The sequence below is a fragment of the Dromiciops gliroides genome, chromosome 4 (assembly GCF_019393635.1).
Source record: "Dromiciops gliroides isolate mDroGli1 chromosome 4, mDroGli1.pri, whole genome shotgun sequence".
Taxonomy (NCBI): domain Eukaryota; kingdom Metazoa; phylum Chordata; class Mammalia; order Microbiotheria; family Microbiotheriidae; genus Dromiciops; species Dromiciops gliroides.
Genome location: NC_057864.1, coordinates 199,623,117 through 199,636,338, shown reverse-complemented (window position 1 = coordinate 199,636,338; position 13,222 = coordinate 199,623,117). Strand labels below are relative to the sequence as shown.

At 41.0% G+C, this 13,222-nt stretch overlaps 1 protein-coding gene across 2 annotated transcripts in view; it reads left to right on the top strand.

The window, feature by feature from the left end:
* The first annotated feature begins 4,827 nt into the window (after window positions 1-4,827).
* The window catches only part of RAB37 (RAB37, member RAS oncogene family), a 92,311-nt gene continuing 83,916 nt past the window's right edge, over window positions 4,828-13,222 (top strand). For both annotated transcript variants that reach the window (XM_044005204.1, XM_044005207.1), the window contains exon 1: window positions 4,828-5,543. In XM_044005204.1, coding sequence (XP_043861139.1) covers window positions 5,469-5,543 — 75 coding nt within the window. In that variant the 5' untranslated portion in view covers window positions 4,828-5,468. The remainder of the gene's footprint in view (window positions 5,544-13,222) is intronic.

Below are 13,222 nucleotides of genomic sequence, written 5' to 3'. Positions count from 1 at the left end.
GGCCTTAGACACTTGACACTTGCTAGCTGTGTGACCCTGGGCAAGTCAATTAATCCTCATTGCCCTGCAAAAAAAATTAATGTCAAAATTTGTGTTTACATGTAATTTGGGAAAATAAAACTTAATGGGAGAAAAAATTTAAAAATGAAAATAAAAATAAATAAATAAATAAATAAATAAATAAATAAATAAATAAATAAATAAATAAATAAATAAATAAATAAATAAGGCAGGGGTGGGGGTGGGGCTCTTCACATATACATGCCAGAAAAGAATTCAAAAGGACACTTAATGCAATAGCATGGAAATAAACTCCATGTTCCCAGGTCTGCCTCAAGGATATTATCTTCAATACATCACCTACCATAGTTGAGGTTACTACTAATTTTGTTTTGGGTGGTCTTTTTTTGTGGGGGAGAGTTGCAGGACAATGAGGGTTAAGTGACTAGTCCAGGGTCACACAGCTAGTAAGTGTCAAGTGTCTGAGGTCAGATTTGAATTCAGGTCCTCCTAAATCCAGGGCCAGGGCTTTATCTACTGTGTCACCTAGCTACCCCCAAGGTTACTACTAATATTGAAGAAAGACACCAGTGCATCTTCAAAGGCCAGATCCCATCAAGAAGATTCAACCTTGGAGGAAAGCTAGGTGGTGCAATGGATAAAGCACTGGCTCTGGATTCAGAAGGACCTGAGTTCAAATCCGGCCTCAGACACTTGACATTTAGTAGATGTATGACCCTGGGCAAGTCACTTAACCCTCATTGCCCCCCGCCCCCCAAAAAAGAAGATTCAACCTTGAGTCACTAGGAATATCTTCTCATGCAAGGGTCACAGAAGCAAAGCAAGGAAGCCATATGACAGATGAACATTTTAAGGCAGAAGCCCACAGAAAAAACTAGTACCAGAGGTACCATGAACAAAACCATTCTCTTTGTAAAGGTAAAGGTACAATATTAGTGCAAAATATGAAAAGACCTAATGGAAGTTCTCTAGGGCATAGGATAGATCCTCTGAAGAACACAGACAAGAATTGCACTGAATGAGAAGATGTTGACAGGCTTCAATCTACACCATTGAAGGGATTGCCTAAACAACAAAATTAAGGATCCATTGAAGTATTCTTATCAAGAAGACATCAACTTAGAAGGAAGCTACCATAAAATAATCGATAGTCTTGACTTGGTCATGACAAATATAAAAAGGAAAAACAAATTAGAAGGTAAGATTAGAGTGTTGCCAACACTGTCCAAGGGAAGGAAGGGGATATTCTGATTTTAGATGACTGGTCCAAGTTATTTAAATTTTTTTTTCAGTAACATAGCTTTATTTCTTCCAGTTACATGTCAGGGTAGTTTTCAACATTCATTTTCATAAGATTTGGAGTTCCAAATTTTTCTCCCTCCCACCCTTTCATCCTCCCTCCACAAGACAACAACCAATCTGATATTGGTTATATATGTACAATCCACAAGTGCTCTTTTTATCAGTTATTTCTATGGGGGTGGATAGTATGCTTCAGCATTAGTCCCTTGGGATTGTCTTGGATCATTGTATTGCTGAGAGTAGTTAAGTCATTTGCAATTACTCATCGAATGATACTGCTGTCACTATGCACAGTGTCCTCCCAGTTCTGCTCACTTAACTATATATCAGTTCATATGAGTCTTTCCAGGTTTTTCTGGGATCATCCTGTTTGTCATTTCCTATAACACAATAACATTCCACTACAATCATATACCACAGCTTCTTCAGTCATTTCTCAATTGATGGACATTCCCTTGACTCCCAATTCTTAGCCACCACAAAGAGTTATTATAAATATTTTTTGAACAATTTCCGCCCTTTTCTCTTTTTCATGATTACTATTGTTAACCGTTTCCCTCCATCCTATTCCCTTCCCCATGATATTTACTCTAGTATCTATCTTCTTTCACCCTATCCCCCTTCAAAAGGGATTTTCTTCTGTCTGTCCCCTCCCCCAATCTGCCCTCCCTTCCTTTTCCCCTCTCTCTTTATCCCCTTCCCCTCTTATTTTCCTGCAGGGTTAGATAGATTACTCTACCCAATTGAGTGTGTATGCTATTCCCTCCTTGATCCAATTCTGATGAGATTGAGGTCTTTGAGCCAATTCTGATGAGTGTTAGGCTCATTTATTGCCCAGATTAAATAGATTACTCTACCCAATTGGGTGTGTGTGATAATCCCTCCTTGAGGCAACTCTGATGAGATTAAGGTCTTTGAGCCTATTCTGATGAGTGTAAAATTAATTTACTGCCCTGCTCCTCCCCCATCTCTTCCCCCACTCCATAAGCCCTTTCCTGTTTCTTTCATGTGGGATTTCACCCCATGCTACCTCTGCCCTTCCCCCACCCCTAGTGCATTCCCCTCACCCCTCAATTTAACCCTAAAGATGTCATCATGGGGAAGCTAGGTGACACAGTGGACAAAATATCCACCCTGGACCCAGAGGGATCCCAGCCAAAACCTGGTCTCAGACACAAGACAGTCACCCACTGCACAAACACAGGTATGTCCCCCAACTCCAATTTTTATGGTTCTCTAGGGTCTTGTATTTGAAAGTCAGATTTGCCATTCAGTTCAGGTCTTTTCATCACAAATACCTGAAAGTCCTCTTTTTCATTGAAGTCCCATTTTTTCCTCTGAAAGATTATGATCAGTTTTGCTGGATACGTGATTCTTGGTTGTAATCCCAATTCCTTTGCCCTCTGAAATATCATATACCATGCCCTCCAGTCCTATAATGTAGAAGCTGCTAGATCTTGTGCTATCCTGACTGGGGCTCCACAGTACTGGAATTCTTTCTTTTTGGAAGCTTTCAATATTTTCTACTTGACCTAAGAGCCAAGTTATTTCAAAAGAAATATCGCTAGAGACAAAATGATTACAACAGCTTAATCGAACATCTAATTTTGTCTAATCTAATCTTATGCTTAAACTTTGTATAATCCAATTTTATGCTTACCAAGCAATCATCTGTACTGAGTGAATTTGGTCTTCTGGGGAAACCAGGCAGGAGTATCCAGTACTGCTCATGCTATCTGGGCCATTGCAAGGGAACAAATTGGTGTTCTGGTTACAATGCTCCGTAAACAAATTCCCCAGTGTCTGACTAGCTCCAGAGAATTGATAAAATCAAGTTTTTGAGCCTACAGAGCTAAAGACCAGATTCTGTTTCCATGGTGACACTACTGAAGTATAGACACTTCCATGAAGCCCATGTTGAACTAACCAGAAGGACTCTTTTCTGTACATTTAACTATAAAAATAAGCAAGATATGAGGGAGTGGTTGGGGAGAGAGGGATAATTTGAAGTAAGATATTCTGAGCTCATTAAAGGTCTCTTGCATCCGGAGACAACTTTATTTATTCAATATTTACTACAGGGCTGTTGTTGTTTGCCCTTCATTTCTGAAGAGGAACATGACATCAAGGTGATGTCATGACTTGCAGTGAATTGGATTTAAGTGAGGTAGGGCTGTGTAACGTCACCAACTTCACTCTCTCCTCCAGAGCCATCTGGGTCCAGTGAAAAGATATATTATCAGAATGACTGGAGATGGTCCCAGATGTTTAAGGCAACTGGGGTTAAGTGACTTGCCCAGGGTCACACAGCTAGTAGCTGAGGTGAGATTTGAATTCAGGTTCTCCCAACTTCAAGGCCAGTGTTCTATCCACTGTGCCATCTTGCTGCCCCTTGACTATAAGGCATCATGGCAGCAGGTAGATATTAGCACTGGAGTCAGGAATATCTGAGTCCTACCTCCAACACATACTAGCTGAGTAACCATGGACCAGCCAGTATCTTAACCTCTCACTACTCCTGGCCACTCTCTAGGAATAGAAATTACCTGTGAAGTACTAATCTGCATCTGTAGAAGAGGTTTTCACACACCAGCAGTCCCCTACACTAACAAAATCATAGGTCTAGATGAACCCCCCCCATCCCCCTCACCAACAAAATAAATAAATAAATAAATTTAAAATAAAAATTTTAAAAGCACTGATTGAGAAAAAACCCTCTATGTGCAAGGTGCAATAGTAATACTCAAGCCTTCATACTCAGTTTCTCACCTGAGCCATTAAATCATCAGGAAGAAAAGTATTGTTATCTCCATTTTACAGATGAGAAAACTGAAGCTTATGATTTTTTTTTCAAATTGTCATTGGTCAGGGGCAGCTTGGTGGTGTGTAGTGGATAAAGCACCGGCCCTGGATTTAGGAGGACCTGAGTTCAAATCCGGCCTCGGACACTTGACACTCACTAGCTGTGTGACCCTAGGCAAGTAGTCATTTAACCCCAATTGCCTCACCAAAAAAAAAAAAAGTTCATAGGATTTAACTTGGATATCACCCATTAGATCACCTCACGTTACAGATGAGGAAACTAAGGCTCAGAAAAACTAAATGGTCTTCCAAAGCCTCACAAGTGGTAAGTGGCAGAAGCTGGATTTGAACCCAACCTCTCTAATTCCAAATTCAGTCAGGTTTCACACACACACACACACACACACACACACACACACACACACACACACACACACACGCACGCACACACACACACACACACTGATGTATGGGGACTTATCTTGTGAGGCAAGTAAAGGTTGGATACTAAGTTACATGGGGAAAACCCCAGAGACTCCAGGAGGGCCACTGATCATTACCACTTGACTAATCCCGAACCTTTCTGGTAGGAATGCAAGTGATGAGTTTCAGGTCAATGAGTTTCAATTTCCAAGAGTTCAGAGAAGGTAGCCCAGAACTCCCGGATTCCTGGCTCCAAGCGTGTTGTTCAGGGATAGAAAAGGGAGCTGGACTAACGCTGGACTATTTCTGCAAGTGCACAGGAAAGACCAGACAAAGTGCGTGTGTGACGAGGTATTGTAGAAGAAGTAGGAATTGGGAGTGCCAGAACCGCAACGCCCTGGGATTGGAGCCAGCCGCAGAGCCTCTGGAGTCTAACTCCGCCAAAGAGGCAGGCAATGCTGAGTTACAGCGCAAGGAGCCTCGGCCGAGGCTGGGCGGAAACCCGGTATCTTGGCAACTTCGCAGCAGCCACCCTTTGACCTAGGCAGTATTCTGCCAAAGATTCCTGAAATCTATCCTGGGTCGGGGAGTTGTCTCAGGTACTGGTGCCTCTGAGCCCTGTCCTTGGTCCTGAAACAACGCCACCCCAGCCTCCTGCCGGTCCTCTGCCCGTCTGCTCAGCACTGCGTAGCTACTGCCTTCACCATCAGAGATCCATCTAGTGTTGATACCGGATGCAGACTGGGTCCTGAGGGCCGTGACCTGGAGCCCGCTGGAGCCCGCTGGACCCCGAGTAGGGACTTAGTCCCGTGTCTTTATCTCTTCTGTGTAATACAGAAAGGGAGCTGACGCAGAGCAATTAAGAGAGCAGCTAGCCCAACACTGGGAGGGATCAAAGAGGAGAAACTCTGAGGCCGGGCATGGACCTGCCCAGAGCTGAACCCTACAAGGGAGGAGCAGGACACCCCGGTTACAACGAGGAACTGCTGCATAAGGTAAGATTCCACTTAGCCCCATCTAGAGTGGAGCGGGAACTTAACCAATTCTTTGTGCTCCCACAGAGTTTCTACTAAAAGAAACCTAGTGGCTTTGCGGCCCCGTATTGAGGAGAGAAAAGCTGGGGAAGTACTTATGTATTGAGGAAGGAATGCAACTCAAGAGGACTCTCGGCCTTGATTCATGCACTTAATAAGTTCTATCTCTTTCCTCTCACTCTCTTCCCCTTCCTCTTTGATGACAGTATCTGAACTTATGTGTACCGCTAAAAAAAACTTTCCCTTCTCTCTGTCGCTGCAGCTGACCGAATTTCTCCTTCCCGATGCCTTTCAAGCAAAAACCCTGGTTAGCTCCCGCTCCAGTCTCGAGATCTGGGTTCCTAACCTTCTAGACTGCAATTAGAATCAGGCACAGACGTTGGAGAGTCAGGACAGAGCTGTGTTTGCAAACAAGACTGCCAGAAGGACTTTGGCAGGCTGCCCCTGAGTCTCACGTACTCCCCAGAGATCTCCGGAAAGAGTTGGCTAGTACCAAAGATCCAGAACCAACACTGCTTGGAATTTAGAGGTTATCTAGTCCACCTCTCCCCAAGTCTTACAGATCAGGAAATGGAAGCTAAAAGAGGAGAGCAGGTTGCCTGACTTTCTATCTAGTACTTTCCCTACTGCATTCGAGGGTTTTGCCTTCCTTTCATAACATTTTTTTCCTGGACCTTTCCTTTTCATTTGTATCCTTGACCCTTATATCAATTTCACATTTTTTTCTCCCTAAACTAAGTTCCTTGAGTTCAGGAACTCGTGTCCTATCTTTGTATGCCCTAACATAGGAGGACCTGAGTTTTGAAAAACAATCTAAATATTCTCTCAGAATAATTTTTATTTTAAAGAAATGACATTCCTCTTATGAGATTTTTAAAGATTAGTGAAGGGTCGGCTAGGTGGCGCAGTGGATAGAGCACCGGCCCTGGAGTCAGGAGTACCTGAGTTCAAATCCGGCCTCAGACACTTAACACTTACTGGCTGTGTGACCCTGGGCAAGTCACTTAACCCCAATTGCCTCACTAAAAAAAAAAAAAAAAGATTAGTGAGGTTTCTTGTATGTCTATTTACTAGGACGGTTTTCCTTTACTGTGATTTGCACATGTGTCTTTTTTTTAACACTGTGCTTTGCACTTAGTAGGTCCTTGACAGATGCCTTTTACATTACATTGAATTGTCCATCCCAATTTTCTGAATCTTGAGTCTCAAGTTGAAATGATTATTAGGATCAAGAAGCAGCTTTCTTTCTGTACACTGCTCCCTAATTCAACTCCAAAACTCTGTTTTACATCATAAGAGTCCAGTACTGGTTGTCACCCTGACTTGGCCTTCAGCATCCCTTTTCCATAAGTTTCCTGTCTCCTCTTGCTGTTCCTCATATTTCCTGCTTCCTCCCATAACAGCATCTTGTGAGTTCCCTGAAAAGGTGCAGATAGTCCAGTTCTTGAATTTGCTGTAGTCAAAGGCTTACTGTATTTGGCCTATGGATTTCAAAAGTCCAAGAAACATTCATTGTGAGTACCTTACATGCAGAAGGATAAACATGTACTGTTTTTCTCTGAAAAGTTTTAAAATCACTTCAGGTTGAGGAAGACTTCATTTGTCCCCTGCATAGAACCAGAAATAAGATCTTTGAGGATGAATATCCAGTCTACAATAAATGTTTATGAGCAAGATAAAGTATGCACACAGACACAAACACATGTACAAGTCAAACTAAATAAAATAATCTCAACAAATAAATGTAGATATTTCTCCAGGCTTAAAAAAATCTAACAGGGGAGATATTATCCATTTAAAAGAAAATTTCTCTTAAGACATAATATACAAGTTGTTGTTCAGACTTTAGTCTTGTTAGCTATGGTTCCCATCCTAAGAAATGCAATATATAGTGTAACCCTTTAACAATTTCCATTTCCATTCAACTCAATGACCCTCATAGCAAAGAAATCAATCAATCAACACGTGTTTCTTGAAGGAGTGTTCATAGGCCAGGCATTGTACTAAGCAAGTGAGGATACAAAGACAAAGGTGAGACAATCCCTGCCCTCAAAGAGCTTACATTTTAATGGAGGAGACAACAAATGCATACATATGTGTGGATGTGTATCTACAGCACAAATATGAAGTGACTAAATGCAGATGAATACAAAGTAGTTAAATGCAGTAGTTTGGAAGGGAAGGAACCAGCAGTTGGAGGGATCAGGAAAGGCTTTCTGTATAAGATGTTTGTGCTGCATCTTAAAGGAAGATTAAGAATCTATGAGAGGGGCAGCTAGGTGGCGCAGTAGATAGAGCACCGGCCCTGGAGTCAGGAGTACCTGAGTTCAAAACTGGCCTCAGACACTTAACACTTACTAGCTGTGTGACCCTGGGCAAGTCACTTAACCCCAATTGCCTCACTAAAAAAAAAAAAAAAAAAGAATCTATGAGATGGGGAGTAGCTAGGTGGCACAGTGGATAAAGCACCGGCCCTGGATTCAGGAGAACCTGAGTTCAAACTTGACCTCAGACATTTGACACTTACTAGTTGTGTGACCCTGGGTAAGTCACTTAACCCTCATTGCCACTCCAAAAAACAAAAACAAAACAAAAGAATCTATGAGATGTAACTAAGGAGAGGGTATGTACCAGGCTTTTGGGATGGCCAGTGAACTGGTATACAGCTGGAAGGTGGAATATCATGTATGAGAAACAGACAAGAGTCTAGTTTGGTTAAATTGAAGAGTGCAAGAGGAGGAATAATGCCCAACAAGTATAGAAAAATAGGTTGGGGCCAGGTTGCATAAGGCTAGGTTTCAAAAGCTAAACAGAAAAGTATATATTTTACACTAGAGGCAAGAGGAAGTCACTAGAGTTGACTGAATTGGGAGTCACATGGTCAGATTAGCATTTAAGGAAAATTGCTTTGGCAGCATTATGTAAGATGAACTAAAGTAATGAAAGATTTAGGGCAAAGAGACCAGTTGGTCAGGCAGCCTTTGCAATAATCTGGGTGAGAAGTCAAGTCAATATGCATTTATTAAGCACCTACTAAGTTCCACATACTTTACTAAGTCCTACAGAGGTAATATGGGCATGAACTAAGGAGGTAGATGTGTGAGTAAAGAGATGGGGTAGAAGTCAAGAAATGTAAAGGTAGAAATGGCAAGATTTGGCAACTGATAAATACGTAGGGTGAGGAAGAGTAATATAAGAATTAAAGGTAATTTTGAGGTTTCCAACCTGAAAGACTGAAGAATAGTGGTTCCTTTAATAGGAATAAGGAACTTGGGAGGGAGGGGGGAGGGGAGAGGGGGAAGGGGAAGATGAGGAAGCTGCAGTTAGGTGGTGCAGTAGATAGAGTGCTGGGCCTGAGGTTAGAAAGACTCATCTTCATGAGTTCAAATATGGCTAGAGAAAGAAATGTGAAACTTCTCCAGTATCTTTGCCAAGAAAACCTCATGTGGGGTCACAAAGAGTCAGACATGACTGGAAATGACTGAGTAAGGGGGGAAAGAGGGCTTGGGAAAAAAGCAAATTAATTCAATTTTGGATATATTGAGTTTAAGATGTCTCCAGGACATCTGGTTTCAAATGTCCAATAGGCGAGTTATAACGCATGATTGAAGCTCAAGGGAGAGACTGGGGCTGAATATGAAGAGATCTGAGAGTCATCTGGTTAGATGGGAACTGATGAGATTAATAAGAGGAAGAGTGTAAAAAGAAAAGGAAAAGGGCCTAGGACAGAACCTTGGGGAATACAAACAGGAAGCATAGTAAGGAATATGAGTCAGCAAAAGAAACTAAAAAGGCACTATCAAATCTATCTTAAAATCTACTTAAGTAGTGGTAATAATAATAATGACAGTCATTCTTATTATTATAGCTCATATTTATATGGTACTCCTTAAGTAATATTAATGATAATGTAACTAATCATAATGTAATCCCTGCAAACCCAGAAAGTTAAGTTACCCGTTCCCAATAAGAAACCACAGATCTGGGGCAGCTAGATGGCGCAGTGGTTAAAGCACCAGCCCTGGATTCAGGAGTACCTGAGTTCAAATCTGGCCTCAGACACTTGACACTTACTAGCTGTGTGACCCTGGGCAAGTCACTTAACCCCTATTGCCTGCAAAAAAACCAAAAACCAAAACAAAAAAACACCAAAAAAAAGAAAAGAAAAGAAAAGAAACCACAGATCTGGGTTTAAAAAGGTCATAGGGGAACCTGGCTTCTAAAGAGAGATCATGCCCTTTTTCATTGATAAGAAGGAGAACTAGGAGGGAGCAGAGAGAGAAACCCAGAGAGGAAAGAATATTCAGAAAGAGATGGTAGTCACCCATGTCAAATGAAGCAGATAGATCGAGAAAGTTGAAGAATGAAAAATAAGAATATAATATGGCAATTAAGAGTTCATTAGTATTTTTGGAGTGAACAGTTTCGATTAAATGATGAGACCAACTCTGATAAAGGCCCCATCCCTCAAATATATGGAGAACTGAGTCAAATTTAGAAGAATACAAGTCATTCCCCAATTGATAAATGGTCAAAGGATATGAACAGTTTTCAGACAAAGAAATCAAAACTATCTATAGTCATATGAAAAAATGCTCTAAATCACTATTCATCAGAGAAATGAAAATTAAAACAACTCTGAGGTACCACCTCACACCTATCAGAGTGGCTAATGACAAAAACGGAAAATGTTGGATGTTGGAGAGGATGTGAGAAAACTGGGACACTAATTCACTGTTGCTGGAGTTGTGAACTGATCCAACCATTCTGGAGGGCAATTTGGAGCTATGCCCAAAAGGCTATAAAACTGCATATTTTTTTTAACACAGCAATAGCACTGCTAGGTTTATATTCCAAAGACATTTTAAAAAACAGAAAAGGACCTATTTTGTACAAAAATATTTGTAGCAGCTCTTTTTGTGGTGGCTAAGGATTGGAAATCAAAGGAGTGCCCATTAATTGAGGAATGGCTAAACAAGCTGTGGTATATGATTGTGATGGAATATTATTGTGTTATAAGAAATGACAAGCAGGATGATTTCAGAAAAACCTGAAAAGACTTAAATGAACTCACATATAGTAAAGTGAACAGAATGAGGAGAACATTGTATACAGTAACTGCAATATTTCTCAATGAAGAATTGTGAATGACTTAGCTATTCTCAACAACATAATGATCCAAGACAATCCCAAAGGACTAATAATGAAGCATACTATTTGCCTCCAGAGAGAGAACTGATATTGATTGAACACATACTGAAGTATGCTATTTTTCACTTTTCATTTTTTCTTTTATTTGAGTCTTCTTATACAAAAGGACTAATATGGAAATGTTTTACATAATTATACATGTATAACCTATATCTGGTTGTTTACCACCTCAGGGAGGGGAAAAGGGAGGGAGGGAAGAAGGGGGGTATAGAATTTGAAGTTCAAAACTTTAAATAAAAAAGTTAATTAAAAAGAAAGAAGGGGGCGCAGCTAGGTGGGGCAGTGGATAGAGCACCAGCCCTGGAGTCAGGAGTACCTGAGTTCAAATCTGGCCTCAGACACTTAACACTTACTAGTTGTGTGACCCTGGGCAAGTCACTTAACCCCAATTGCCTCACCAAAAAAAAAAAAAAGAAGAAGAAGAAGAAGGGAGGCAGCTAGGTGGCACAGTGGATAAAATGCCCACCCTAGATTCAGGAGAACCTGAGTTCAAATCTGGCCTCAGATACTTGACACTTACTAGCTGTGTGACCCTGGGCAAGTCACTTAACCCTGTTTTCCTCAGTTTCCTCATCAACACTTACTAGTTATGTGACCTTGAGCAAGTCACTTAACCCTGTTTGCCTCAATTTCTGCATCTGTAAAATGAGCTAGATAAGGAAATGGCAAACCACTCCAGCATCTTTGCCAAGAAAACCCCAAATAGAGTGACAAAGAGTCACATGCAGGGCAGCTAGGTGGCGCAGTGGATAAAGCACCTGTCCTGGATTCAGGAATACCTGAGTTCAAATCCGGCCTCAGACACTTGACACTTACTATCTATGTGACCCTGGGCAAGTCACTTAACCCTCATTGCCCTGCAAAAAAAAGCAAAAAACAAAAACCAAAACAAAGAATCAGATGTGACTGAAATGACTGAACAACAAGAAAGTCTTGTTAAAGGCATAGGGGAGAAACTAGTAGATAGGAAGAGATTGAAAATGGGGGGGATATTGAATGATTCAGGAAGCAAAATGCTGGAGAAGATGGGAGGTAATAGGATTAAGTTCACATGTAGAGGGGTTAGTCTTCATAAGGAGAAGAGCTTATTGCTTAGGTCCTAAGAAGTAACCATACAAATACAGGATGACTGACACCTCCTTGAGTAGGGATTCTTTCCTGCATCCTACTTGACACCTAAATGTATAGATACCCAATAAGTACTTAGTGGTTGATTTATTGATTCAAACAGACTTTAACATAGAAAGTGGATTTTTTCCACAAACATATGGATAGGAAGGAGATTCTGTTTGTTCACCTGTCATAGCACCCATACCATCCTACAGAAGGATATTCTCAGAAATCAGCCAAACTAAATGACTCTCCATTATGTTCAATAGGTATCTATGTAAATATCACACTATCTTACACATAAGAATAAAGCACCTTTGGGGAAAGAATAACAACTATAAATACACAGAATCAGAGGCAAATAAACACACAGTCTCCTAGAGACACACCCATAGGGATTTATGCACACATATGAGACATGCTCCTCTACAAGAAACATGAATATATTTTGCAGAATTGTGACCCTGACTTTGTAAGTAGCATGTCTCACTTCTTTTGGAGATGTCTTGCAAACAGTCTATCTCCAGCTTTCATAGGTAGGCAATAATGATATTTTAAATCTGCTTAGTTATTATTATTATCTAATATTTTCATACTGCTGTTGAAATAATATTAGTGATAATGTAACAGAGCTGCAAACTCTGAGTTGCAAACTCTGAGCTCCTGACTTCTTGAACATGTGAAGTCTCTGCCAAGGCTGAAAGCATCCATCCCAGGATTGATTTTTGCTCACCTGTGCTTAGGAAAAGAAACACAAAGCAGAAGAGTCAACTAGAGATTTGAGGTCCAGTTTCAGGCTCACTTAGATAAGCACAAGTAATTGCTGCCCTATGTTCATATCATCCATGGCTACCAGGGGAGAGGGAATGATGACGTCCCCTCTCCCCCAACAAGAAATCCAATATCAAGCTGTCCTAAGCCATACATTCAGAAGACAAAAAGAAGGAAATATCAATGGAAGCTGTCTCTCCCTGTAAAGTCTACTGAGTTCTTCCTGCTTATTGGCTAATCCTTTCTGAAGCTTAATGAGACAAGGTGGGGAGGTGGCATATAGCAGGGCTTCTTAAGCTTTTTCCACTCAAAACCCCTTTTTGCCAGAGAAATTTATATGCATCCTGAGGGATATATGTAACCTTTTTTAGTGGTTGTTTTGTTTTGCTTTGTTTTGCAGGGTAATGAGGGTTAAGTGACTTGCCCAGGGTCACACAGCTAATAAGTGTCAAGTGTCTAAGGTCGGATTTGAACTCAGGTCCTCCTGAATCCAGGAATGGTGCTTTATCCACCATGCCACCTAGCTGCCCCCTATAGGTAACCTTTAG